Raw genomic sequence first — 27,490 nt, forward strand, 5'->3', positions numbered from 1 at the left:
AGATAAAAACAGCTATAACTTATCCTTTTTTCTTTTTAGTAAACTAAAATTTAACATTAAGCTAAGTTTTATATATACTCTATATATATTAAAGATATTTTTATTTATCTTTTGCTTCTTAAAGCCTAAAAGGCTCTAAAATAGTAGAGTAGTTTAATTACTTCTTTTATTAGTTTTGGAGAATATATATTTCATAGAATATAAGTAAATAATATAAATACTCTTCAGTAGTTTATAATAGGTTTTACTTATATAAGTAATTACTAAAACTTAATATTAATATAATATTAGTATACATAGTATATCTATAAAGTATATACTTACTATAACTATATCTACTTTATATCTATATTAGTTATAATAATATATACTATATTATAACTTATAAAATATATATATATTTATTAAACTAAAAAGCTAGAAACTATTTTAATTTAAGTAAATATATACTTAAACAGAATAATATAGCTTTTTTATAAGTCTATATTTATCTAGATATAAGTATATAACTTAAGATCTATAAAGTATGAAATTAGTAAGTATATTATATATATAGTAGATATATTAACTATATATAGAGACTAAACTTACTTTAGAATTAAATATAACTTTTTTATAATCTTAAAGTTCTTATAGTTTAAGTATTAAATGATTTAAGTAATATCTAAAAAAAAGCTTCTATATATAAGAATATAAAAAGTTTTTATTTTAGATATTATAGAACTTATAGTAAAAAACTCTATTAAAATAAATCTTAAGATATACTAAAGTAGTAAGATAGTTATATATAATATATAAAGTAACTTAATAGCTTCTACTTTAAGTAATAAAAATACTTTAAGTTCTAACTATATTTTATGTATATATATAGTATATATAGAGTAAATAAGTAGTCTAAATTAAAAAGAAGCTTATTTTAGTTAAGTTCATTTTATAAAGTATACTCTTTTTACTTTATATATTATCTTTAAATAAATTATTATATTAGTAAGTTTAAATATTAAGTTAGTAAGTAATATAATAAGTTAAGTTTATAATTAAATTATTATCTTTAAGTTATCTTTATTCTTTTTCTTATTATTCAATATTATCTAAAGTAGAGAAAGTATTAAGGTTAAAAATAGATTATTATCTATAAATATAGCTAAAAAGCTAGTAAAGTTAATTAAAGTTGAAAAAGAGTTTATTATAAATTAAGATATTAGGGATATTTAGTTTAAGAATAATATACTTTAAGAATAAGTTCTATAACTATATATAATATATCTCTCTTAAATAGAAAAAAAATAGGAAGTATTTTCTTATAAGTTATTAATTATAGTATATATTATAACATATACTATAAATAATATAACTTTATTATTAATATTTATTATAATTATATCTTACTATAATATAGTTTTTATTTTATTTAGATGTAAGTATAGTTTAGGGATAGCTAAGATATAGTAGAGTAGAGTATAAGGGGAAAGTTATACTTATATAGCCCGGAAGATCTATTCTTCTAGCACTGCCACAGCCCCCTGCCTGCTTTTTAGATCCCCCTGCGAGGTGTACACCCGACTTTTCCCAGGGAAGCGGTCTGCAAGCCGGTGTTATCCCGACGCACAGACCAGATCATGCTGACTCAGGAGGGAGGCAATCTAACCAATCATGTATGCCCCCGCCGTGACCTGACTGGGTCTGGCCGCGGAACAATGTCTTGCCGAGCCGAAATCGCCCAGCCACCCAGCCACTCGTGAGGCGGTCCGTCCCAACATCTCCGCTCCATCACGTATTCACGTGGTGTCGCTTCGTACCATCATCTCCATCTTCAACCCCATCCACTCCAGCGTCATTTCCATCCCCGCCCTCGTCTCTCGTGCCGGCGCTTTCATTGAGCAGACCTGTTCCAGCTGTCCCAACCATTCGACTGCCCCCGGCTGCTTGCTTGACTCCTTGCGCGAGTAGGACCGGAATCCCGACGGAACCCATCCACCCCGTGAACTTCACAGCTTCACGCCTGGATCTTGTCAACCGTCGCTCCGGTCATTCTACTGCTTGCGCAAGAGCCCCCAATGCGCCCTGGGCAGGGTCGGTGTCACGCTGGAACCCTCTGCTCCTGAGAACCCTGCGAAGGACTTGCGGCGAAAGGGAGAGGACTATGACATGACCGCGGTAAGTATTCACCCAGCTGGTTCCTGTCCGCTACGTTGTGCACATCTAGCAGATTGAATCCAAGCGATTACGAGATGTCGTCCGCCGAAGACGCACGATTTGTCCACACTGTCTTTGCGGTGCGTGAAGACCAAGACGGAGGACAGCCCGAATTCATTGACCAGCCCTTCAAACTCAACGTTGTGTATCAGTCGTCAGCTTCAGCCCTCTTCCGTCTCAGCACAACCATCACCGACAGTGCCTCCATCAAAACCACCATTTATCTGCAAATCACACCCGACCGTATCGCTTCGCTGCAAAACACGACTTGCGACACGAGCGACGCAAATGACCGAAGCCCATTACACCTCGAACGCGTCCGCCAGCGACTGGGCGGCAAGCGCCTTTTGACTCGCCTCCAGTTCCACCTGCACAGCGGCCTCTATGCCCAGCTCATCGTGCCGACCGATTTCGCACGCGACGAGGCCCCCGACAGCCCCGCGTGGCATGCCTTTCGCTCCACTGCCTCGCTCGCGACGGTTCCGACGTTCTCCATCTACATGCCGCACAACGTCTTGCCGATGACGAAGTTTGAGACTTTTTTCCAGGCTGTGCGGCAGTTTCCGACTCTGACGGCAACCCAGCGTCAGTCATACGAGCGTATGGTGGATCTACGCAGGCTGTACAGTGGCAAAGGTGGCGTCGTGTTCACACCCGAGGAGGACCAAAATGATGGCCCTCTGAGAGATGGTGAACGCAACGGATGTGCGACACCCTCGACCGAGTCGTGTGCTTCCACAGTTCCCTTCGATACTGTTCCGCGTCATCAAGATTCACCCCCGCAGTATGACGAATGCGTGGTTGAGGGACCGCAGCCGAGGGCCAGCATGACCGCTGCCGCGGCAGCTGCCTTCGTCAAAAGTGCCCGCGGTGACGATGCCCTGCCTGAGTACGGCGGCAGCGAAAGGCAGCACCGAAGGCTGCAGACTTCTAAACGAGTGCTGCACTGCGGGAGCGAAGAGATCGACTTGCACCCATCTTCGAAAAGGGCGCATTTCCAACGTTCATTCGCCAGCGTTCACGCAACTACAGCAAACGCCCAACGTCCCGAAGAAAGGTCGGAATCTCAATTTGCAGATGCCGGATGTGTACAGGGCAGGTTGGCGGTTCTACTCGAACAGCAACGTCAGCAGATCCAACGGCTGCAAGAGGATGTCGAAGAACTTCGGAGGCGGAACAAGGAGCTTGAGGGACGGCACGATGAGGTAGAGGACAACTGCGGTGATCTAGAGAACCGTCAGACCGAGACCGAGGAGACTGTCGAGTCTCTCCTCATTCACACCGGCGAGCTTGACGAAGAATGCGAGAAGCTCGGGAAGCAGATGCCAGACCTGTGTGACGAGATGGAGGACTGGGTGAAGGATAACTTGGGTGACGCGATGAAAGAGCATATGAGTAAATGGCTTGAAGAGAACATGGCGGAAACTATCAATGGATATATTAATGAGAAAGTTGCGGCCCAAATAGCCCAAATGAAAGCGAAGATGCGCAAAGCCCTGTCGAATTAGGGACTATTGCCATTACTTGGATACCCATACAACACTTGCCCTGCATGCCCTGGGGACGGGAGAGATGCTGTGGCAAAGGAGAACAAAATCAAATGGTCTGCACTCGACTGTCGTCGAGTCTCATATGTTGCCAGTGATCATTCTGCAAGCCATTGAGCATCCATGGGTCAAGCATCCAAGCTCAACTTCAACCCATCTAGTTCCTTCTTGCTCACAGTCAGATGGTCAAGCTGAGCCTGCAAGTATCTCACAGCGTGCTCCAAGCGTGGCAGGGCGTTCAAGACCCTCTGTTTTGCCCGCCGAAGGTGCCTTCTTTCTGCGCGGCCCTGGCCATGCATCCATCCGCCATCGTCGTCTTCTTGCCGACTTTCACGATCCCACTGCTCCAAGAGCCTCTTCTGTTCGTCTCCCGTAAGCTTTTTGGATGCCTTTTCCAGCATCTCGAGAAATTGCTGAACCTCTGGCGTGAGCCTTCTCACTTTGGCTTGGTGCTCCTCAACTGCGGCTTTGAATTGATTTTGCTTCTCAGCCCAAAGAGCATTGAGTTCATCGATAGTGAAGCTGCCACTGCTGAACTCGAGATGGATCTTGAAGCTTTCTCTGGAATACGGTATCCCGGGCAGGAGGCTTGGAGTGGCTGTCGAGTCACCGAGTGCCCTGAAACAATTCCTCCACACACTTGTGTTGACTTCGGTAGGCGGATTAAGGTCGGCCATGACATGGACAGCGTTCACTAACAGGCATATGCCGCAGTCGTATCCATTTATCTGCTGGTAGCACGGGCGAGGAGTGATGCGGTAATCCTCGAAGTAGAGGTTTTGCAGCGCATAAAGTAGGTGGTGAACTTCATCGTTGTCCCCGGCGAGGGAGTCGTAGACTTGGATCTCCTTCTCATTCTTCAAAACGCAGCATAGAACCCAATGGTGGCTGTCCGGAAGGTGGAGGGGGACGAGAATCTTGGTTGTCTCGCTCCTTGCAATGGCCACTTGCACGCTCGCATATCTCGTCGTGCTGCCAGCCTTGAAAAGGTGAGGGTTGATGATGGAGCAACCTAAGCCCGTGGTGCTAGAGAACACATCCAAACAGGTTGTGATGACACCATCGTCCAACTCCGCTCCAGGGGCGAGTCTCGCATGGAAGTTCGGGGGGATTTCGAAGTCGACACTTTCCAGTGCATCATCCAGCCCCCTTTCCGCGACAACCGGTCGCTCGTCTCCGGTATTTGACGATAAAACTGACCTTTTCCTTAGTATGATGGAAGGCTTCGCCCCGGTTGAATCAGGGGTTGGGAGACCCGTCACGGCTGTTGTCTTTGGTGGCAGAGACGGCGTAAAGGGACTTTTCAAGCCTCGCGACGCCTCGTTGCTTGTTCTCGCTTTCTTTGACGGGGTAGAGTCGGAACCTCTTACTGGGAGATCATGTGTGGATGAGCTTCCTTGTCCAACGTCGGAGACCTGATCCTCGGGTAGCCTCTTACGAGTTTGCCCTCTGGACGAAGTTGGGTCAGTGACATTATTCTCGAGTTGAAGTTTGATGTCATGTTCCAGTTCTGTAACGTCATGGGGCCCTGCCTTTCCATCGTCGTCCTTGGTGAGATCTCCTGCCGTGCGTCTTGTCGGGACACGAGCAGCAGGGTTTGATGCGGTGGAGCTTGCACCTTCCCTGGACAGCCGTCTCTCAACTCGCAATGAAGCTTTTGCGATAGAAGTCAGTTTCCCGGTGGCCTTAACTTCTTCAACGGCATTGTCTGACGATGGTTCCGATTCGTCTGGCGAATTTCGTCGCCGCGACGCAGTCTCTCGACGTGGATTACTCCCGCTGGTGTCTGGCGTTGGCGTTGGACTGGATATCTCCTCGCTTGAGACCGATTCGTGGGTGGCTCTGTTTTCCTCTGACAGTTGCAAGCGGCCATCGGCAGGAGACTTGCTATCTTGGCGTCGCTCTGATTGATCTTCCGAAAGATACCGATCCTTGTCCTGGTTCTTGAGATGTTCCAACGCCCTCTTGACTTCCCACGGCTTCCACATCACACTTCGATTGGAACCGCGTACTCCAACCTGCCGTTCCCCTTGATAGCGCCGTAAAATCGGCAAAGCCTGCTCCGGGGTGGACTGGCGAACCAGCTTGGCTAGCTCTTCCCAAAATGCACGGCTGTCGACATCCTGAAAAGTTTCGACCAAGTCATCCTCGCTCCAATTCCACTCGCGCAGGATCAATGCCTTCTTCGACCGAATCCGCCGTCCTTGCTCCCTGATATAATGAAGGCTCTCTTGGTCGTCACGGGAGAGTCTTTCAAGCAAGGAATCTACGGATGCGAATCGAGCATACCTGCTACATATCGCCTCCCATTTGGCTACAACATCTTCTCCTGCTGCGAGATGGTCGCGAAGAATTATGCGAAAGTTTTCAAGCTCGTTTTCCAAGTTTTTCTCTTCAAAATCAGCCTCACGGGAGTCTTGAATCACAAAGGTATCCGTTAGCGCTTTGCCGCTCATGACGCACATCTAGTATGAAGACGACCTGTATGAAGACGACCTGTATGAAGACGACCTGTATGAAGACGACCTGTATGAAGACGACCTGTATGAAGACGACCTGTATGAAGACGACCCGCATGAAGCATACCTGTCTCTTGAGTTGTCCGCAAATTATCGGTGCCATTCTGCCCAGACCGTGTTTGGATGTTCGGTCGAATGGCACGTAGTTTCGGCGCCGTCGGTGCCTTGTTCGAACTTCGCGTTTGAGGCATCTTGAGAGGCTGCGTGGTGAATGAATGATGGGCGGGGTTGATGAACCAGAGTCGCAGTCGTTTGAGTTTCAGCGAATAAATCCTTCCTAATTATGGGATGAAACAAGCGAATCCCGTTGGGAGAGCCTCTGTGAAGCCCACGGCAAAGATGATGACTGAAAGTCAAACCTTAGCTGTGAAGGTTGGTGTGAATGGTCTGAGATTGGAAGGATGCACGGACTGCCCTCAGCTGGTGATGACGAGCACCGTTCCGGCTCTTGCATCACGTGAGTCTGGTGTGCCACCTTAGTGAGCAGCTTTCTCTCATGTGCCACAGCCATCTGGTCCACGTCGGAGCCGAAGAGTTTTTAGCTCAGATGAAACTTTCGACGGGCCAGAGTACCATGATTGGGCGGGCACTTGGGAAAATGAGAAGCGAAATGAGATGATGAAGCCTTAGGTACTGGAATATTGTCGCACACTGGTCGGAGGTGGTGTTGGTGGATGTGTCCAGATCGACGGTTTCTAGGAATTGGCCTTGACGGCGAGCCAATGCGGGAACGAAGATTGACGCAGTGTTCTTCGCTGCACAGCTTTCGCGAACTACCTACCAATCGGACATTGTGCAGACTATCGCGTCAAGACACTCAGTGCAGCTTAGTCCTTCGCCCTGGTCTGGTCTACCTACTCACCGAGACACCTCTCTGGTTAGGTAAGGTAGGTAGGCATCATGAGATTCCTCCCGATATCAGCGCCAAAATCGGGAGGGATCTATTGCACATCGCTATATCTACAGAAGGTACCTCCCGATTTTAGCGCTGAGATCGGGGGGTATCCACTAACCCCACTGGGGTGGCCCATGCACATGCACCTGGCCATCCGGGAAAAAGCTGCCGTCTCCGCCCTTCCCCAACTTCCCGTCCTCAACCTCTCCCCGAGAAGCAGCTGTCAAGGTCTCCGACATCAAGGTGTGCGACATCAAGGTCTCTAGAACCACGGCCATCCATTCACATAGTGGTCTGCTTCACTGATACCAGTGATGTGACTGGCCAGCCTTAGGATACCGTCGGTATCATAAGGGCAGGCCAGTCAGAGGGTAGTGCACCAGCGGAAAGTGCGAGCCTGGAACCGAAACGTCGACATGATGGAAGCGGACTGGCCACCAGAAGCACAACCCTTGGCCGTCTCTGCAGGCAGCCGCACGGGAATGATGCGCGGTCGGGACCCTGTTGTCGGTTGCCGCGGCGGTCATCCATCGTCTCCATTTCCTTTGAGCGAGACTGAGGGCCTTAGGGGTCGTCACCTCTGGGATTCCCAACATGGCGCAAGATATGGTGCAGGCCTGCGTCAATGCACCACACGATGCGCTGAATGCCAAACCGCCATGGTGCTGCTGAACGCCGGCGTGACCGCTGCGGCTCTCACATAATGTCTCCCTGTCAGGCAGAGAAGCAATGGGCCAGTGTCGTTGCTTTTTTTGGGCTCCGTGGTGCCTGTCTCGTCACATCCCCAGGAAATAGTGTGCCTCCGGACATAGTGAGTCGGGTGGCGTTATCCTTGCACATACGACCATACCCACTGGAGAACTCGGGATCCCGTCCGCTCTCCCATAGATAAGCCAGTGAGGGCTGGATTAGTAGTTGGGTCGGTGACGACCAGCGAATACCCGGTGTTGTATGTTTTTGCCTGATGAATCTTTTTGCTGTGCTGTATGAGTAGCGCTTCCTCCCCGGCCCACGGCGAAGGAGTTCAGACTTGGGGCTTTTTTTGTCTTGGGGCGCAACACATCTTGGCTGCAATGCTTGTCGGCGACAAGGACGTGCTTGAAGAAGCGTCTTGTCGTCGTCACTAGCGTCTGCTGGCGAGTCACACAGATGGTGATGAAGGCAGATCTGTCCCCACCCCTGGTGGACATCACATTGCCATTTGACTGCTACAATGAACATCAACGGAAGATGTGGCAGAAGGCGTGATGCAGTACTAAAAGCACGGTTGGCGGACAACGCCCCGACGGATGGCCAGTGAATTGGAGGATGGAGACGATGAAGCAACCACTCAGCTAATCTAAAGCTGTACCGTTCGTCGAGGGACTCCTATTTCCGCATGACTCATGGTTGTGAGCTACTTCAAGTACGCCCAGGGGCATACTTCGTCATGTCCAGTCCTCCCGAGGAGCGACGCTGGGGTGCTATTCGCGGGCGGATTCGGGCGACCTCGTGTATAAGCGTGGACCTAAAAAGCTGGTAATGCCGACGACGACAGTGAAGACGGGCAGGAAGAGTCAGGTACGGGTGAAAGACGACGTAAACAGTACTTGGCTTCCATGGCTAGCTCGGATTCCACGACGGCCAGACGCGGCAGCAATTGGATTGGACGGGGAATTGAATGCAGTGTTTCCGGGAGCTGGTCGCCATTGATGGCGCAGGTACAAAAGTCGAGGCTTGAGCTGGCTAGCTGGACAGCCGGGTATACGGGTAGATGGGTTGGAAGGAGGGTTGGAAGGATGACGCAGCCGCACCGAGGTGGCGATATCCGAGCGGCACCGGGGGTCAGAGGATGACCGGGGGGGAAGGGAGGAGGAGGTTCGCGTTCTTCACGAAGGAGACGGATGCAAGATGTGGATGAAGCATAGTCGGAAAAGAGTATGCCAGCATCGACCAAGGTATCGGAGGCAGCTACAGGTTTGCAAGTCGTGTGCATGACAGCGAAGTGGTCCAGGAGAAGACGTCAAGACTTGGGGGTCTGGTACTGTCCAAAACCCAGCATTTCCAGACCTGAGCACTTGATCATGGTAAAGAAACGTGAAACGAATAGATAAATACGCGTGACCCCTCTGTGACGGACTGTCCTGATGATACCGCTGATGAAATTGATGCCGACCCTCCTCGATACATCCATCCGCTAGCTCCCAACATTTCCAAGCTCCAGGCACTGTCTGCACAGTCTGCCTCTTATCAAGTCTCCAACAAACTTAGCGTGCTTGTCGAGGCAGCAGGATAGGCCGGATTGCGAGGTTCGGAGTCTTGCAGGCTACGGTCTCGGTGGGGTAACGGCAGCTTTGGCCAGGTTGTGCACTGCGCCGATAGTGAGGAGGTCGGCGGGAGAGGATGGAGCATGCCGGTTTTCGCGCTCGAGGTAGTCGGTTTCTTGGTTGTTGGGGCACCGAGGGCCATGATCTGTCGGTATCTGTTGAGCACCCGTCACCCGATGGTCTCGCTGAAGCAACGCTATGGTCGATGGTGTGTTGACTACCGGGCCGCTTTTGGGGCTTGCAGTGGAGTCTTCGAGTGTTTTGTCGTTCCGAGAGAAGTTTCGTGGGTTGATGATGAATGCGGCGCCTGTCTGTGGATGACTCTTGCGGGTTCACGTTGCGCGGGAAAAAGAATATCAGCGAAGGAGAAGTCGCAAAGCACTCACTGGGAGGCTTCAGCAGGTGGAAGGGCATTGTAAGCGGGCAGGAGCCGCTCTCCCCTTCAAAGCAGGCACCACCAGCACCAGACGGAAACCACTTTACAAACGGCAGGAGCGAAGCTTTCCCGGCATCACCCAGACAGAGGTGGCCCCCCGACATTTCTCCCAGGTGTCGCCGGAGGTGCCACCAAGATTGACAGGACACATTGCCTTTGTCGCTATCTCGCATCGGATCAACTCGTCTTGCCTTGTCCTGCGTTGAGCTTCTTGTTCTGCTGTCCTCCTCCCTGTTGGCCTTTGCGTTCTCGAATTTCGACCTACCAGAGAGTTCAGCGACCACCAACATCACCAACATCGCCCGCCGTCCCACGCAAAAGGATAGGGACCAAAGCAAATGGAGACGCCAAGTTTCCCAGCTTCGAGAATTCGCCAACCCCAGAGGACTGGTTCCGATCGATCGACTCCAGTGCAGGCCGCAAGCACGTCGGCACCGTCAAGGCCAGTCCTGGCTACTGTTCCATCAAGTTCACATTCTCCTTTTGGGTCTGGGAACCGCCAAATTGCCGCCTGCAGGGGTACTAACACCCTCGCCGGATCCAAATCGAAGGCCAAGCGCAAGACCGACTGCCAAATCTGCATTGCCATGAACGCTGCGGCTGCTACGAGTCACACAAGCTTCGACGATACCGAGAACGTTGCAGTCAATAGTCGATTCCCGCACTCGTCTCTCATCATAGCACACCTTTCAAACTCCCTTCTCTTCGACCTGTCGACGACGTACCCTTCAGATTGCTCACAGGGTCTTCGCCTTTCTCTACGTCGTGTCAAGCTCTGCTCAGGCCTCTCCACCACCACGAGCGTCTCCGCGAGGACCTCAGCTACAACCCCCCTATTTCCAAGCGCGCCCACTTCGTAACCTCTGCCGTTGATGATGATGATGAAGAGGGAGAGGATAAGCAGCCCGAGTCTGGCCGTGACCGAGACGATGATAAGTAGAGGGCTGGAGTCCCGCTTTCCGACGAGGGGACTGTCGCCAGCAGCCGTTACATGGACGATAAAAAGGACAAGCAAGTCTCTGCGGTCTTCGTCAGCTTCAATCAAGAGGACGCTCGGCACCGCAAGGTAAGCGCTGATGATAAAACACAGCTGGATGAGGCGTAAGTTAAGTGAGCCGAGAGGATCATCACTCTACCGGTGCCTATTCGCTGGGTTAGCAACGGCGATCTCTAGCCCATCGCATTGGAGCAGTGTCACATCGAGGTCTTGGTGGGCAGGCAATGCAAGAGGCATCAAAGTTGAAGGGTTTTTGAGTAGCAAGGAGACAGTCAAGTAGCCCGTCGATTACCCCGCAACTTCATCGAATGCCGTGCGTCTCCTTTAAAGGTCACAGGTGAAGCCCTGGCATCTCGATCTTGCGGAACCGAGAGTGTGGGACGGAACTGTTGCCATTGTTTGAACATTTTTTGGCGGCTTTACTTCGTCGTCCCCTCCAAGTTCCCTGCAGGCTATAATGCTGGGCGGAGTTCGAAAACCACGATGCAGCGAGTAGTAAACTATTGTATCCCATTGAGGAGACTGTTCCCCCCTGTTTCTCGTACTCTTGGATCCTCCTCAAAGGCAATTTGCAGGCCGAAGGCCCTTTCATGGATCTATGTCTCTTTGGCGGATTGCCCGGTCACCTTCGAATGCGGAAGATTGGGTGCGCTCGTTGAGTGGTGAGACGAGGATGTGGGCCGAAGTCCCCCAGAGGGTTGGGAATTTGGACAAGGCATGAGCTGGATTCGTAGTTTCGTAGGCAATTTCCCGTGGAAGCATCGTCAACGCTGTCTTTCAGTTTGCAATTATCGCAGATTCCGGCCATTCGTGACTGTCGTCAAAGCGGAGCGTAGGTCAGGTCGGGTTTCTGGCCTCAGGGGGTTAAGTTGGTGAGCAGGTACTGCCTCAGCGCAGAGGCAACTTTGCCAGGGGGGCTTCCAGCAGATGGCCCACTGAAAGGATTGGTACCTACCGATTTCGCACCGGGAAATCGGGAGGTATGGACTTGTTTCAGGGGCCCGGGCAGTTTTTCGCCGTGCACTGAGTACCTACCTACCTAGGTAAGGTACCTCTGCGGGGCTCACGGATAACCAACGTGACGCGTCGCGTTGGAGCGCTGAATAACCCAGTAGAACACCACTTCCGCCCATGCTGGCCAATGTGCTGCTCTAGCAATTGACAGGGCCTTGGGCGCCCCCAAAGCCCATCGCCCGTCTTGTTTGTCGGTCGATGATGGCTCACACACCGCGACTGAGCGCGGTCGATGCTCCCGAAGGGAAAATGATTTAGGTGGGGAAGGTGGAGTGACGTCACGCAAGTACGTTGGGCAGGCACCTGCAGTGTCCTTCCATTTACCGTCGCGACCGCTGAATCTCATCTCCACTGGAAGGTGCCGAGAGCGCATCTGCCTCGCCAAAAAACAAGTCAGGCGCGTGTTCGGACAAAGTCATCCATTTTGGTTCATTGCCCAATCGGCCGATCTCACCAACCCCAGCTAGTGTTCTGGCGCACCATTGCCTACCGGTTCTGGAGAACGATCGCCCCGAGAGTCGCTGAGTGGCATCCCTGTCTCACAGTCGGGCCGGGCCGCTGTCATCTGCAGGCGCCAAAAAAAAAACAAAAAAAAAACCACTACACGCTGGGTACTGCACACCTTAGTTCAACTCCCACGCCTCCTGACAACATCTTCCCGAGGCATCCCGATCGCTGACCACCCCGGAGAGAGCACCTGCTGCCACCCGAAACACCAAGAAACGTCCTCAAAAATCCACTACCATCTGCATTCATTCCACAAAGAAACAAAGCCAATTCAAAATTGCCTGCCTGAGCACTACGATGGATCGCCTCTCGAATCTCCCTCCTGAGATACTCTCCGGCATCGCCGAAGCCCTTGCGATTCCTGATCACAACGCCAATCTCGACTTACGAAGCCTGGCCCACCTGACTCTAGTGTCGCGCATACTGCATAGCGTCGCGAACCCCGTTCTCTACAAGCATGCCATCCTGTGGGACTGGTATATGCTCTGTCCCGGCAGGTCCTGGATGTCGGTTTCCATCCACCCTGCAAACTCCGTTGCTAACGGCGCCAGGCGGTTTCTGCATGGCAGTCGGGCCATAAGCCCCCCAGACTATCGACGGCTCTTTGGGCCTCCAATGCCAAAGTGAGCAACCTTCTCGCTCCTCAATCTTTCCCGCGCGTTTCTGACGATGGCAGAAAACTTCCCGCCAATCGGGTAGGTGTTCTCATGGCCGCTGCGCTCTCCGGCGATCTCGTTCTCCTGTCTCGTCTGGTTGCCTACATTCCGCGCGTCCTCCGACCTCTTGACACCGCACCAGTCTTGTCCGCTGCATTCTACGTCCCCTGGCGGTGCCCGACCAAACGCCACATGGACCCTGAAGATGGCCAGCCATATGCCACTCTCCTCCATGCAGCTGCAATGCGAGGCGACAAGGACATGGCCCGCTGGCTTCTCAGACGTGGAGTCTCGATTGACCCCAGCGCGTTGCTGGATTGTCTCTGCCCGTCGCCCTACATGAATGCTATTTGCACGACAGGCATGTGGTCTGCCGGAGGTGGCGTCGAGCCAACATCCCTACACTTGGCGCTCGCACACGGGAACGAGGCCATAGCGAAACTTCTGATCAGCAAGGGAGCTGTATGGGACCGGCCGCATAGCAGCTGTGGAGGTCTCACGGGGCTGCATGTTATGGCTGCGGGCCGTATGGTGGAAATGATGGAGTGGACCATCGACCAGTGCCACGGCCCACTCCGAGATACGATTCTACGCAATGGACCAGTTCACGACTGGCCAGACGAGGCTGGGTGTTGGAGCCTTCACTACGCTTGTTTCTCCGAGGATGTCAAGGGGAGAAGTCAGGACGGAGAGGAAGGCGAACTTTCAGCTGTGCACATGGTTTCCAGACTCGTGAGGCTGGGCGCGTTGGTCGATACGACAGACCGCGCTCAAATAGCACAGCGCGTGTCGGACGAGAGAAAACGGATCGAGGAAGGCCCCAAGCCGCACTGGAAGTTTGACAACAGCGCTGACATTGAGTGGGCGCAGCGCATTGAAGATTGGAAGCATCACGAGATTCCGATGCCCAAGCCGGCAGTGTTTGCAGCACAGCGCAATCAATGGCGACTTGCATGGATAATCTATAGGGCGGGGTCCGTCTGAAAAAGGCATCTGGATAGGATGGCTTATGGCGCCGGCAGCAGCGTATCCTCTCGCTCAGTGGTGTCGCCAGATGCCCCGGAGGACACCTCACGAACGGGCAAAAAGCTTCGTCGGGATACATGTTAGCGGAAACACGGACGGCGCGTGGTTGGGACACACAGAACGGAAGGAAAAGGGAGCTGACACTCGTGGAAGACTGCAGTGTGCTTTGGTGGGCTCCACTTTTGGGCATTTGGCAGAGACGAAAGTGGAGCACTCCCAATGACGACGTCCGATACTGAGAGCGAGGCCAAGTGGCCGGGGGACGCTCAGGGGAGCAGGCGCATTGTTGTGTCTTCTCTTTGGGGCAGTCAAGGTAGTCAAGGTAGGCGCGACAGGCAATTGTCAGTGTTGCAGAATACTGAACGGCCGGGTGATGGGGGTGGGAGGAAGCAGAGACGCACTGGACAAACAGGGACTTTTCGGTATGCGAAGTAGGCACTCATGTATAGCAAGATCGACAAATAGGAGAATCACCATCTTTCCTTTACCTTTTGCTTCGGCGTCGGCTCTCGTGTCTTTCTCTCTTGTCTTGCCGTCGCTGCGTTCTTTCCCTTCACACAGAGGGTCCGTCCACAGCGCCTCTCAGTGATATGCGAGTGTGTGCAGACGCGACGTGGACATGGCAAGTGCGATGTCCATCGAAAGGTGCCAATTGACATGGAAGCCACATTGGAGGAGAGCACCTGCATCTCAGGTGCCTGCAGGCAGAGTCTGCAAGGCCATACCACCGCCTCATGCCCTACCCCTCTTTTCCCTTCCCCTTCTACAGCCATCATCATCCTCACGTCTCGGTGTTGTCTGTTTGTCGTTCGTTTGTTCGGTTTCTCGGCCTCGGCCAATGTTGAATTCTGTTCTGTGTGGTCTTTTCTTGTCTGGTGTCTGACTTTCGCCTCGCCTCGCCTCGCCTCGCCTCACCTCACCTCCCCTTACCTCTCTCGACCTCAACCACCATGGCGAACCGCGACAACCAGTCTGGCGCGAACCGCGGACAACTCGTATGTGTTTCTGTATTATCCAACCCCTTTCTACAGAAAAGCCTCCTATGATTTTCATTTTCACTCCAAATATAATGCGGAGCCTGGCTAGACCAACGTGTCTTACATCAATCAACTCTAGATCATTTGTCGTCTCACATAAGTCCGACACTAATATTGCCAACAATATCGAACTTCATTGATGCATATCCCCATACCGCCGCCCCCACCGCCAATGTCGTGTCTGCCTTCATCAACGACACCATCACGCCCGCCGCCGCTGTTCGCCCACAAGCTGCCTCGCGCGCTGCGGCTTCCTTGCTCGCCTCTGTCGAAGGCCATGGACGACAGCTTCACCAACACCTCCGCGAGAATCCATCCGTTGCCGCCAAAGACATCAGCACAGAGAGAGGCCTTGCGACTCTCCAGCACCGTTGGGGAGCTCACCCCTGGGTTCCGGCTGCCTATGCTCCTAGACCGCCCATCGCCCCCCTCATCATCCGCAAGATGGTCTGGATCACCGACAAAGTGCTTTCCCGCCCTGGCGCCACCACCAACGACTTGGCCGCTCTCTGGGCTGGCTCCCCACGAGACCCTGAGAATGCCGGGCTGCTGCTTCGGGCTGTCATCACCTCCGGGGCCTCTAACCTCACCAAGGCCGTAGCTACACAAGCCGCCAAGATGCTCGCTGCTGAGCTTGCCGTCGCCGATGCTGAGGTTGTGAGGGTCCAGCGCCTGCACGAACAAGCTGCCGAAGAACGAGACTGGGCCGAGCTGGAGCTCCTCCACCAGGAAGAAGCCGCCGCACAGCGCATGCTCGCTCTCCACGAGGCTGAGATGGAGGAGGCCGCAGCAGAAGCAGAAGCCATGGGCCTGATGCAGGATGCGGAGGAGCGCCATCAGCAACAGCAGCAGCAACATAGGGATGAGGAAGAGGAAGAGACTGAAGCTTCTCGTCGCAACAATGACGCTTTTCTCGACTTCCGCTACGACGACGCGCGCGACTACAATCCGCTTTTCGGCGATGACAATGATATCCCCTTGCGCGACCACAACATCCCCCTCGTTGGTAACGAGCCCCATGGCCCCCCTGCCCCGAGTTCCGACGATGACCCTTTCAGGAGCTCGCCCGCCCGCCCTGCTGTCCGGTCTGCTCCCGGCGCCGTCCGATCCCGGCCCGAATCCGACTCAGAGTCCGATGCGCCCCCCCGCCAACGCCGCCGCACCATTTCCGTCTCTTCTGACCGCGACTCCGACTCCGACTCCGACTCCGACTCCGACTCCGAAGAGGTCCCCCAACCGCCGCCCGCACGCCGTGTTCGCCGCCCTAGGGCACCCCCTGCGAGCCAGGAGGAGGAGCTTGACAGGATTGCCCAGCGCGTGTACGACACCACCATGTCCCAGCTTAGGCAAGGCACTTTCACATCCCGTATGCGGCTTGCCGATCGTCAGGACATCGCATGGCACGCACGAGCTGCTGTTCTCGACACCGCTGTCGCCCAAGAGGAGGGCATTGCCGAGCCCAACAACGAACCTCGCGCCGGCCGGGCCTTTGAGGACGAGTTGAGCTCAGAGTACGATGAGGAGTTGATGCCAACGCCGCCGGTGCGTCGGGCTGGAACCATGTTCACCCGCTTAGTCTTCGATTCAGACGACGAGTAAGGGTGTTTGGTGTGTTTCGTGTTCTGTTTGCTTGTGTTTACTGGCGCCATTGAGGCCGTTTATCGTTTTCGTTTTGTTGTTCGTCTTTGCTTTCGAGCTCGTTTGAGATTTGCTGTTGTTGCGGTGGTGCTTTGCTGTCGGTTCGTGTGTTGTTGTCTGTTTGGTCGCCTTTGTTTTTTATTTCTTTTCAAATGGGAGTCTTGAGCTTTCCTGGTCGTCACTCTAGCGCTGCGCTGCATTTTACTCGTTATCCGCATTGATTTTCCCGTCATCTGCGTGCTGATTTGCTCATGACTCCCGATGATTTACTGAAGCTTGAGACCAAGGTGGTTTTATAGCATCAGCAGCGCTTACTGACTCATCCAAGAGGACTGACTACCTCATTCACTGACTTGAAGTAGAATACCAGACGAAAGAATATCATATATGTCTCGCAGAAACTTAAAACAATCCCATATCAAGTTAATTAACGCAATCATAGTGAACAGAATGCGTCATAAAATGGGCCAGAACAACAAAACCTCGTCTAAAAACTTACCCAAATGATTCACGTCGTACTGAGAAAATATTCTGCCGCACCACTAAACCCCAAGTGAACCGACCAGACGCCAAAGGATTCATTTTTTCGACACTCAATTGGCTGCCATCATGTCCTGCCCTCATTCAAGGGAGAAATGAAAAGAGGGAAATATCCATCATGGTCCGTATCATGAAGCTGGCATTCCAAAGGTCTCCAATTAGCTCGCGAAAAGTCCTCATGTATTATTCTTTCTCCAAGCACTCGATCCTGACACTAAATGCGTTTCGGCAAAACACAATCCTCCAAGCTGCTCACCTGGTGTGCCCGAATGAGCCTTTTAATATGGCGGCTGGCGGCGGTCTTACTTCTTGGGTAAATCATGAAAGCTAGCTATATTGTTGTCTTGGAGACGCGGAGGCATTTGAGTAGTTTTGATGCAAAGTCGACAATCTCAATCACAGCAATGCAATTTACATCATAACGCCTACTTATTCTGATAGTGGTGGCAGGTTCATTTCTCTTTGATAGCCCTGTACCTTCTCAAAGATCTTCATCGCAGGTTTGAGCTTGTGCGGGAGCCAACCTGTCCAGGAATTTTGCGCAGCAGTTAGTGGTGGTTCTTCTCCCTCAGTGCCCAGAGAGGAGCAAAACCCTTCCTTTCTCTTATGAGGCTGGGGACGAATATGAAATTGTTGCATAGAGATCATCTGCAAGGCAGAGTGCAGCGGTGCCATAGAGACCGAGAGCCTGAGTGTTGACGGCGAGCGAATTCTCGAAGGGACTATAGTATGTGACCAGGCTTGTGGTTGAACATGTTAATGGCCCGTAAAAAATTTAAGGTCTTCTGGAGCACACTTACGAGAGATAATCAAACATTAACTGAACATAACTGGCTTTAATATTCTACTTAGGAGGTTATCGTAAGGATGATCAAAGTAAATGGCCATGTTGATCGCGAAGGCCAGGTTCAATACATCTCACAAATCTCACACTTGAGTAAGATATCTCAATCATGTCCAATAGTGCACTTTGCGGGCTTCAATGAAGCAGAGCCATGTCTTCCTTGAACTCACTCCTCCGTGTCGCAGTGACCGGGATCGGTGCACCGCCCGCATGCCGAGTGGGTATTCCGGGGCCGGATAAATGGGCCCAGGCGCCGTCAGTTCGGTGGTTGGCCGGATGTAATTACACAGACAGCTGCGGCAAGACATGTCGGCCGCTGGTATGAGTGGCCAAATGGGCGGAGGATACCAACAGGAACAACAATCACATGGGGACCCCACCAAGCGCCAAGGGTACACCCCTTGCTCAATCACATCCTTCATTTCACACATGCAGGGATCTTCGATGTACCCCAACAAGCCAGTCATCTCAAGCGGCTAAGCTGAGCGCCCAAGCTCAGTCAAATTCAGAATATGATACCCGAACTCTGGGATCTGACTGTTGCAAGCATCTTCGCATTGGCTCCTTTGTGCTGAATGGGTCAGAAAAGAAACAGACAAAAGAAAAAAAGGTCCAGTATGTACACCACGACGGGTCCGGAGTGGGCCCCGAACCAACAATGAGATCCCCACCTCTGAGGTCATCATGAGGACCAACAACACAACGAAACCACCCTCCAACAATCCTTTTGTCAGCAAAGAACCGGGATCTTGCCTTTTTGAGAAAGCAAACACTACAAGCAATCATTCCGCTCCCTGAAAGGTCTCCAACACACCCGAAACGACTCCAACCCTGGAAATAGAAGAGTGGCGACTCTAACAAGCCGGTCACAATGTCCACAAGATATTGCGACTTCGATACAGTCGTCCCTACATATCCCGTGCGTTGAGTGACTGGGAGAAGGTCTCACGAAATCCCCTTCGCTCAGAGGTTGGCTCCAACCACCACTTCATTCTTCGACTTCGGCTGACGCGTAAATATTCCAGATGCCGACCGCAGAGCCCCTTCCCCAGACGGCCGTGACCCCCTCCGCCGCGATCTCGAAGGCGGAATTGCTTTGCAAGAAATGCAACCAAGTATTCACAGTCTGGCGAAACGCGCACGACGCCAAAGTCGACGACAGTATGGACTGCATCCATGCATCCAGCGATACGGACTCTGTGTCGGGCAACGCACAGAAGGGCACAGAGAGCGACGCTGCATTCGACCCCGTCTCCGTCGACTGGGAAACAAAGCTGGTGCCACGCGACAATAATGAGGACGACCTGTGGAGTCCAACCACGGAGCTTCACTACCGGCGCGCTTCAGAGATACACAAAGTCCGAAAAGTAGAAGCAGGCGCAAGTAGAAGGCATCGCAAGCCCCAGGCAGAGGACAGGCCCCATATATGGAGGCCGGCACGCATCTCGCAAGGGGCAAGGAGGCGAATGCGCCGTGAGAAGGAAGAAGAGCTGGTCTCTAGAGCCCAGGCTGAGGGTGCCAACAGTCGCGAATGGAATGTCGTGGTCTCGCAATCTTGCACCGGGATGGTGATGGACTTTATGGTTGGCCATGACGGCTGACTTTGGCTCGCCAGCTTGCGCTTCATGCTGGAAGCGTTGAATGCTGTGGAGACGTTTGAATTTCCCTGGATTATCTGTGTATTATTTCGTTACATACTTGGGGCTGGATGAGTATCGATACCGGACTCCTTGCTTGTATTGTGTTTTCAATGCGTCCAGCGAAGTCTGTAATACTACCCTTGACACTTTGATTAATCATTGTACCAATTGCCTCCACATTTTTATATTCTTCATGCTAGCTCTCACAGCGAGACAAGTGCCCGAGACAATCGTGGCCTTTCATACTCATGGGAATGGTCGGGGTCAAGCGATAGGTTCAGCTGCGTCGCCTCCCACAGGTGACTCAATACCAGTGTAGAGGTCTATGAAAGACTCAACAAGAGCCCCCATTAACTAATCTCTGCTCGCATTCTTTGATGATAGTTGGCTGCGTACTCTTGGAATCAACATTGCCAAAAGCAGCTGTTGTACACAACTGATGAATGAAGCCATCATGCCGATGAATGAAAAGCATGCGACAATGGTTACTTCACCTATCTTCCAAAGATTGATCATTAGCACTTGCATTTGCGGCCAGTCAGTCGAGTCATCTCTTGCGCGCAGCAACATTCTTAAAGGTAGCTTGAGTCGGAGAGGTTGGCAAAAGAAGGCAACTGGCTACATGACTTGAACAAGAGAAATATGTTTCTAATGAGCGAAAATACGTAGCGAACGCTCAAAAGTTCTGCTCGATACCTATAGCAACATCTCACAACTACTCAGGTTCTCCTGGTGATGTTGTCTGGGATGCTGGTGGTAAACACTGGCAGATCAATTTCTGTAATGACGTACAAGAATGAAAGAGGCAGGGAGAATGAGAAGATGGGGGCCAAAGACCATATATTTGTGATTGATAGCCAGAATGAAAAGCAGGATCAAACGAAAACAGGCGGCAGTCATCGTCCATGTCCGCCCATAACGCCGCCTGCCTCTTTGATGGAGAGGTTGCTTGAACGTAGCCTTAGTCGCACCTTCCTTGGAGGATTGTTGTTCTTTCGCGGAGTCGCGTCGCGTAAATCTCTGCGCCAGGCCATTGACTTGCTGGTTTTCGAATCGCGCTCAACTTCTAAACCCCCACTCTTCCACCACCGCACTTGGGGTTTGACGCCATCCCGAATATCTCCATCATCTCCTCCGCGTCATTCAGAACGAAGAAGGGTAGGCTCAGATATCTCGATCTATTTCCGAGCGAGTCTATCAATCGATTTTGACTTTGACGTGCAGATGGCAGGCGCCAAACGAAGCCGAAAATCGGCCAAATGGACCGCCGACAAAAAGAAGGCCTTTCGAGCCAGGATGGCCGAGGCGAAAGCCAACAAGAAGGCAGAGCAAACCAGGCCGACCAGGGAGAAGGCTTCCAGACATGGAACGCACATGAAGGACACCCAAGGTGAAGTCGAGCATGGTAGAAAGACTCGATCTGCTTCTCACGCAGAACAAGTCCAGGTGAGGCAGCAAATGCTTTCCAACGTTGCCACTGAAGCTGAAAATCGCATGAAGCATGTTGCATCAGACGCTACTACCGTCGACGAGCTCGCCGAGCTCACCGAGCTGGAGCGTAAGCATGATATATGCGCTCGATCGATGCAGTCGCTCGACCTGTTCCACCGTGAACGCGTGGAGCGTATTCGTCGATTCATCTCTGTGGTCCAGCGAGACAAACATCTGTCGGCAACTCGGTACGAAGACCCTCTCAGCCTCAGAGAGGAGCCGGCTGCCGTCACAGTTCAGCGTGATCTAGAGGAGGCCAGGTACAACGACGCGCTTGGGATGATCAAGGAATATGCGGAGGAGGTTTTGGAGGATTACAAGTCGACTGCTTGGGGAGACACAGCGAATGAGCATTTTCAGGAGCTGCGGAGGACTCGAGAACGCCTGCAGGCTCTTCGTGGACGGGGTTCAGAATGATTATTCTCTGTTTTGCCCTTAATATGTCAGAACGTCTTCCCTCTTCATTATACGGGGATTCTTTGGTCTTGGCGTCTTTCCTGCTCCGCAGGTTTCCCCTGCGCGTCTGCCAAGGTTTTATTCTATCTCCATATTTGTACCAAGTCAACCCTGCCTGGGGAACTATTTCCCTACTCAAGACATGTTTGATCCGTCTGTACGGCCTCGAGCCCCCAAGAGGGCTCATTGATGAGCCATCACGACCACTGAGTTCATGCACTTCTGTGAAATGTCTAAACATACTTTTGAATGCCTCTATTTGCGATGGAGCGAAGGTGTTGAAGAAGGTGGGAAGGGCTCTCGCAAGAAGGATCAGACCATTCCATCAGCTTCCCCAGCCGCCCATGATGTGTAATGCCTCTAAATTCTCAATGATGTAAGACTGAGAAGACCTTTGCATAGAGGTCGCGAGGCCGTTGATGGCCTGAAATTATTGACGGCGATCGCATATTAGCATCGGAGTGATTTCGGCACGCCTCGACTTCGGAGCAGGTGGATTCAACACTTTCCTCCTTACTTGCCAGACAGAATGCTCTCTTTGAGAACCACTGGTTGTATTCCATTGTCCATCGTTAATCTCACTTAGGCACTTGGGTAATCCGTACATCTGCGACGGATTGCATCGACTGTCTTCATATTGATCGATGCTCTTCTTTTGGTATGCCCGTCATCTCAATACGGATCGCCAGACGTACTTCGCCAGCACCAAGCGCACCAAGTGGCTTCACCAGAGATTGGGTCATTTTCCATTGCAGAAATGACCGGAGGATTATTGACGGCTAGTGCCAGCTATTGACAACTTCTTGCCGTTGGGAGATTGGATGCTAATGTGCTCTTAGTGCCACACGTTGTGACCTACGAGGGCATTCCCGTTTGCGATTGTCAATTCCATCGTGATTGAGGGTACCTGATGAATCAAGATGGCTAACAGTATTCAGCTTGTCGCGCACGCTTCGCAGTGTCTGAATTGTTCATAGAAGAACGGATGGGCGCTCGTAGACGTCATTGCTTACTTCTGCCACACATGAGACCCTGAAGAAGACGAGGCCAAGGTTTATATGGCAATTGAAGACGACCAAGCGTATTCCTACCTGCCCCAACAAGGTGCGCCTCCAGGCGGCAAACTACGAACAAAAAGTGAGAAGGAAAGAAAGATGGATAGTGCCTTGGTTGGTTACCGTTGGACACTCAATATTCTTCTTGTCCGTCTTAGAGGTTGCAAGTTCGAACCCCTTCAAAGGCGATTTTTCTTCTTTGGCACTGTCCCTGTTTTGCTGCTCGTGTTAGTTTGCAGGTGACTGCTACAAAAAGTCCTTTTCTCAGCATTCTCACTATTCTCAATTTGACGGCGCCCTCGTTTTGTTCAGCTGACACCATCTCATTCGTCAAAACTTCTCTAAATGTCGAGTTTCGCCCTGCTTACCGCTACACTAGAACAATAAGGAATCCCGTCCTTGGTTTCTCGGGATCAGCTTTTCTCACATCCGTGTACTGTCTGGGCCAACCACGGGATTCCTTCCAGTATTCGAAGGGAAAGCATTGCGTGAACCGTCGCCAAAACCGGAGTGATGTGCACGATGCTCACCGCAAGTTCTAAGCCCTGTTCATCGACAGGATTGGTGAACATTTGCGGTTCGACCCCCGGAACTCTGTTAAAGGATTGGCATTTGTGTGGTCCCTGTTCTGTTTGGTGATTTCAGCACTCACCTTCAACTTTGACCTTCTCGACGTCATGAGAATGGGGGACTGTCTGCCTCAAGTCGGCTATTGAGGGGCAACTGGGGAAATACATCCGCTCACTCCCTCTCTTCTGCACCGCATCCCGACAGCTGCTTGTCCGTGGAAAACATCTTTGGCAAGTCGGGAGTTCAGTTTCTCATGAGCGAATCACTCGAAGAAAAGTAAACACTCACCGACTTGTGAATGCCCACTAATTTCGACCGACCAAATTTCTTTCGTTCCCGGAAACTGGAACATTCTCTTACTCTGCTTCGGATCGCCCCCCGGCCATACCAATCGCCGCCAGGCACCGCTAGGCAGCTTTCTTTGTCAAAGGTTCGCCATTCTCAAGACCTACTCAGGATGGTGAACACGGCTATCCCGTCTTTGCCGCCCAGCAGCCACAATTCGATGCGAACCACCCTCGCACCCTCTGCGTAGAGGGCACATCTGATCTGCGGTCATCGTGGTAATATGAACGGTAGCCAAGTCACCGCGGAAGACAGCCGAAACAATCAAATTTATCCCGTGGATCTGGCCGGGTGAAATCGCCACCCAGACACTCACCTAGAACCCGCAAATGCGATTTGCCGCCTGCGATCTAGATTCCCCCATACCCGATCTCTCTTGCTGATGAAAGCGTTCTCAAAGTTCCAAGCCAAATGATTTCATTTCTCCAATCAAGAAGCGGGAAGATCATTTCCTGACGGTCGCAAGGTTGCGAAGATTGGGGGGGAGTGGGGGAAAAAGCTAACGCCATCTTTTTTATCTGGCCTCACTTCGCCTCACCATCTGACGCAGTCTTTATGTATCCTTTCGTTTCGTTCTCAAAAGTCGCCACTGACGTTTTCCACTAATGTTGAGACAGGCTCCGCCGCTCCTTTGACCCGCCGGCCGTCCTTGGGCACACCGAGCACACGAGTTGCTTGGGAATGCCCCAGACTGACCCCTGCGAGAGATAAAGACAACATGACGGATGATGCGATAATCAACCTCTAGCGGCTATCTCAGAGTGCTTTACTGGCAGTGCCTTGATTTCAATACTCACCTTGCGGCCTTGATGATCAACCAAGTCTTTGGAGCTTTGAGATTGCCCAGGGGCGACCTCGAGAACTTTAGCTTGCGTGCCAGGAAAGTTGACTGAACACTTCGAACCCCGTAGGAGCAGCAGCTAAACTACCGTCAATTCTGTTTGCGGGAGAGTGTTGAGTTGTTTCCATTTGCCAAATGCGGTTGTGCCAGAGACCCCTTTCCAACACCGCACCATCCGCTTGGTGACTGTGCAAACGACCACCACTCCGTGAAGGCTTGCTTAATACAGTCAGGCTGGGGCTGTGAGCTAAAAGTTCAAAGCTTTCTTTGAGGTGTCGACAAGTTTCCTATTAGCACAGCGCGACTGCAAATATTCCGACTTCAGCTTGCTGTACGTGTAGCGAACGTGCTTTGCAGTCTGCAGGTCAATGTGACCGACCGTTCTGTTCGCAGAATCATCTAGCGCCTACGAAGCCCGTCGCTTGCTTCGCAACATATCGCTCGTTCCGCATTTCCACAAGGTACGGCGAGGGCTCTGAGTACATACTATTGGATCGTCATGGCCACTTGGCTATCAGCGGCGCCAGAACTGCCGTGTTACCCACTTCGACAAGAAAATTACAAGCCATTAGAGCTAGACACAGGGAAAATACTGCCTAGATAGACGGTTGGGCTAGCTTACACCAGTGTTGTACATCTTCCTGAAGAAAACACCGAACAGGTCCAAGTCCTATAGCATGAACGGATTCTGGTCGTGTGTTGCAATCCATGGATCTTTGTTCTCGGCATTCCTTGTTCAGGAGGTGTCAAAAGACACATGCAGAGGTTCGGGTCATCCGCTTAATCAACCAGACCCAAGCCCTTCCTCAAACACGTTATGGTCCTGCTTCCGTCATGCGCTTGATCTATATAAGTGTGTTGTCGACAGGCTTGAACAGTCATCACACCAGGACTATGCAGCGTAGCAGCTGGTCAGATTTGACTCAGCCAAGTACCTATTTTTTGAGCACGTCGTTCGGTAGCGTTTAAGGAATGACGAGCACCTCGGCGTCTCCGTGTGGACGTTGAAGTGGATGTTCTAGTATGTCATGTCCCAGCCTGTATCAAGCTTCCTCCCTGGCTTCCTAGAAAGCCACTGACCCAGGAAATCATAGCGCGGTTCACGAAGCCCCATGTTGAGTCAAAGAAGGGCCAACGGACTCCGCAAGATTAGCTTGGCCCGAGGCATAAGTAGTCGCTGTCCAGTGCCAAAGCCAAGGAGCGGCTCACAATTTCCACGAAGTTCGGCGACATGACCGCACACGACGAAGAGCAAATTGCATGATTTATATCAGAGAAGAAGACTGCTAGTAAGAGGGATAGTCCCTGTAACGAGGACGCCAGGTTGATCTGTCTGTCCTTTGCCGCGCCGTCCACAGTTGAAAGCAAACCACACGCTGGTCCAAAACATGTCCGTCAACCTACAGATCCGCGCTCGTACTTTCTCCAGAGCATAGCTAATTCCGACCCCCTTTTGATGATTTTTCAATACGGGCACGCGCACCCGGGCGAGGGTATTATGTCGGGGGGCTTCGACAAGTTGTGCGCGTCCGTGGTGAGCAGTATGTGCGACTGCCTATGTGCTGCTCCCTCTGCGGCAGGGAACTCGTTGAAGCGGACTGACCTTTTGTTGGGCCCCCCATGATAGATAGCGGCGTTCTACAAAAGCTTTCATAGTGCTGTGGTAAGCCAAGAGCGTTCAAAAGACTGTTTTCGGGCCCCCAAGGCGACATCCTGCCCTCGCCCTCAAACCCCTATCCCAGGAACCCAGACTTCTGGTCAATGTGCGCAGCAATTCAAAGCCGTGACTGTCAGCTGCGACTCATTTTTCTCCGATATCTACATGGTGTGCTCAAAGTAGTGACGCGGACCGACGCAACACATGCTGCTGCTAGTCATTCCGGACGGCTCAGTACTCCTCTGAAAGCGCTCTGACGATGCAGAGACTGAGAAATATGATGGGCATGACTATGTACAGCCTGTACCGAGCCCCTTTGGTTTGCCCCTTTCCAATTCGCAAACGACATTGTGGCTTATTTTGACAAGACAGGCGTCAGGACCATCGCGAAGATTCCCTCAAGAACACGCATCACCAGGACAACAACTGATACCCACAGTCTTCATGTCGGTATAGTCAACACGCAAAGTCCATGCCCACATCCCCCAGAGCCAGGGCGGAGGTTACCTGCCACGTCTCTCTGATGCGCATGATGCCCATCAATACAGCCGGCATGATCCAGGTAGGTCATGCTGAGAAGGAACAGACGAGGGATACTGGGCTGCTTGTTGCCAACGGAAGATCACCTCTCGTGAGACAAACGCATGCCGAAATGCTGACCCACATCATCACGTTCGATGATAAACCGTCATCCCTGAGACTGTTTATCTCCCCGTCCCGGGTGATGCGACAGTACAGTCATCTTTTGGAGTCTTCCGATCTCTTGGCCGACAGTCACAGAGATTGTCTGCCGCTCAAAGTAGCCAATGCTCTGTCAAAGCCATTTCCGAGACATTGCTCGGGACCCAGACATAGGGCCACCGTTGTTTCCTCTCACGATAAACATGCACCCAATCTAAGAAACGATGCTGGGTTGCCTGCAGCATATGCGTGCTCGATGGTCTTGAAAGAGAGACATACGGGATGCCGGTTGCCCTGAAGCTGAGTCCTAAGCCGCACATAGATCTTTACTTGCTTATGAACATCGCGATCAGACTCAGGCTCAAGAAGAGACATTTCAAATCATTGGAATCGTGCGCTCGAAAGTCCATGCCCTGAAAGAAACGCTCTGTAGTGAAAGATTTCTCACTTCGCTTTCCGTGTCTGGCATGTCTTTTGTCGCACTGCCCGATGGAATTTGAGAGCGAGATCGCTTGACGACACTTTGACTCTGTCCAAATAGACCATTTCAGCCATCAGGTATTTCGAAGCGTATTTGTCTCGGCCCTTTTGAGTTG

The 27,490-nt window shown here is 51.5% G+C and overlaps 6 protein-coding genes across 6 annotated transcripts; 5 read left to right on the forward strand and 1 right to left on the reverse strand.

The window, feature by feature from the left end:
• Positions 1 to 2,231: 2,231 nt before the first annotated feature.
• CGGC5_v017325 (uncharacterized protein) lies at positions 2,232 to 3,704 on the forward strand (the record flags this gene model as incomplete). Its single annotated transcript, XM_032026774.1, has 2 exons — positions 2,232 to 2,276; positions 2,349 to 3,704. 2 exons carry the CDS (start codon positions 2,232 to 2,234, stop codon positions 3,702 to 3,704), a joined length of 1,401 nt encoding a protein of 466 aa, XP_031876792.1.
• A 167-nt stretch (positions 3,705 to 3,871) lies between these two features.
• Positions 3,872 to 5,731, reverse strand: ULP1 (Ubiquitin-like-specific protease 1; the record flags this gene model as incomplete). The annotated part of the gene is made up of 1 exon (XM_032026775.2): positions 3,872 to 5,731. One exon carries the CDS (start codon positions 5,729 to 5,731, stop codon positions 3,872 to 3,874), a length of 1,860 nt encoding a protein of 619 aa, XP_031876791.2.
• A 6,983-nt stretch (positions 5,732 to 12,714) lies between these two features.
• Positions 12,715 to 14,057, forward strand: CGGC5_v017327 (uncharacterized protein; the record flags this gene model as incomplete). Its single annotated transcript, XM_032026776.1, has 3 exons — positions 12,715 to 12,914; positions 12,969 to 13,040; positions 13,094 to 14,057. The coding sequence occupies 3 exons, from the start codon at positions 12,715 to 12,717 to the stop codon at positions 14,055 to 14,057; spliced, it is 1,236 nt and encodes a 411-aa protein (XP_031876782.1).
• A 1,523-nt stretch (positions 14,058 to 15,580) lies between these two features.
• On the forward strand, positions 15,581 to 16,735 carry CGGC5_v017328 (uncharacterized protein; the record flags this gene model as incomplete). Its single annotated transcript, XM_032026777.2, has 1 exon — positions 15,581 to 16,735. The coding sequence occupies one exon, from the start codon at positions 15,581 to 15,583 to the stop codon at positions 16,733 to 16,735; it is 1,155 nt and encodes a 384-aa protein (XP_031876781.2).
• Positions 16,736 to 18,816: 2,081 nt separating this feature from the next.
• Positions 18,817 to 19,759, forward strand: CGGC5_v017329 (uncharacterized protein; the record flags this gene model as incomplete). Its single annotated transcript, XM_032026778.2, has 3 exons — positions 18,817 to 18,836; positions 19,061 to 19,127; positions 19,184 to 19,759. 3 exons carry the CDS (start codon positions 18,817 to 18,819, stop codon positions 19,757 to 19,759), a joined length of 663 nt encoding a protein of 220 aa, XP_031876790.2.
• Positions 19,760 to 21,094: 1,335 nt separating this feature from the next.
• CGGC5_v017330 (uncharacterized protein) lies at positions 21,095 to 21,706 on the forward strand (the record flags this gene model as incomplete). Its single annotated transcript, XM_032026779.1, has 1 exon — positions 21,095 to 21,706. The coding sequence occupies one exon, from the start codon at positions 21,095 to 21,097 to the stop codon at positions 21,704 to 21,706; it is 612 nt and encodes a 203-aa protein (XP_031876786.1).
• Positions 21,707 to 27,490: the final 5,784 nt, after the last annotated feature.

This window comes from Colletotrichum fructicola, assembly GCF_000319635.2.
Source record: "Colletotrichum fructicola Nara gc5 chromosome Unknown KSG_Nara_v1_contig12, whole genome shotgun sequence".
Lineage (NCBI taxonomy): Eukaryota > Fungi > Ascomycota > Sordariomycetes > Glomerellales > Glomerellaceae > Colletotrichum > Colletotrichum fructicola.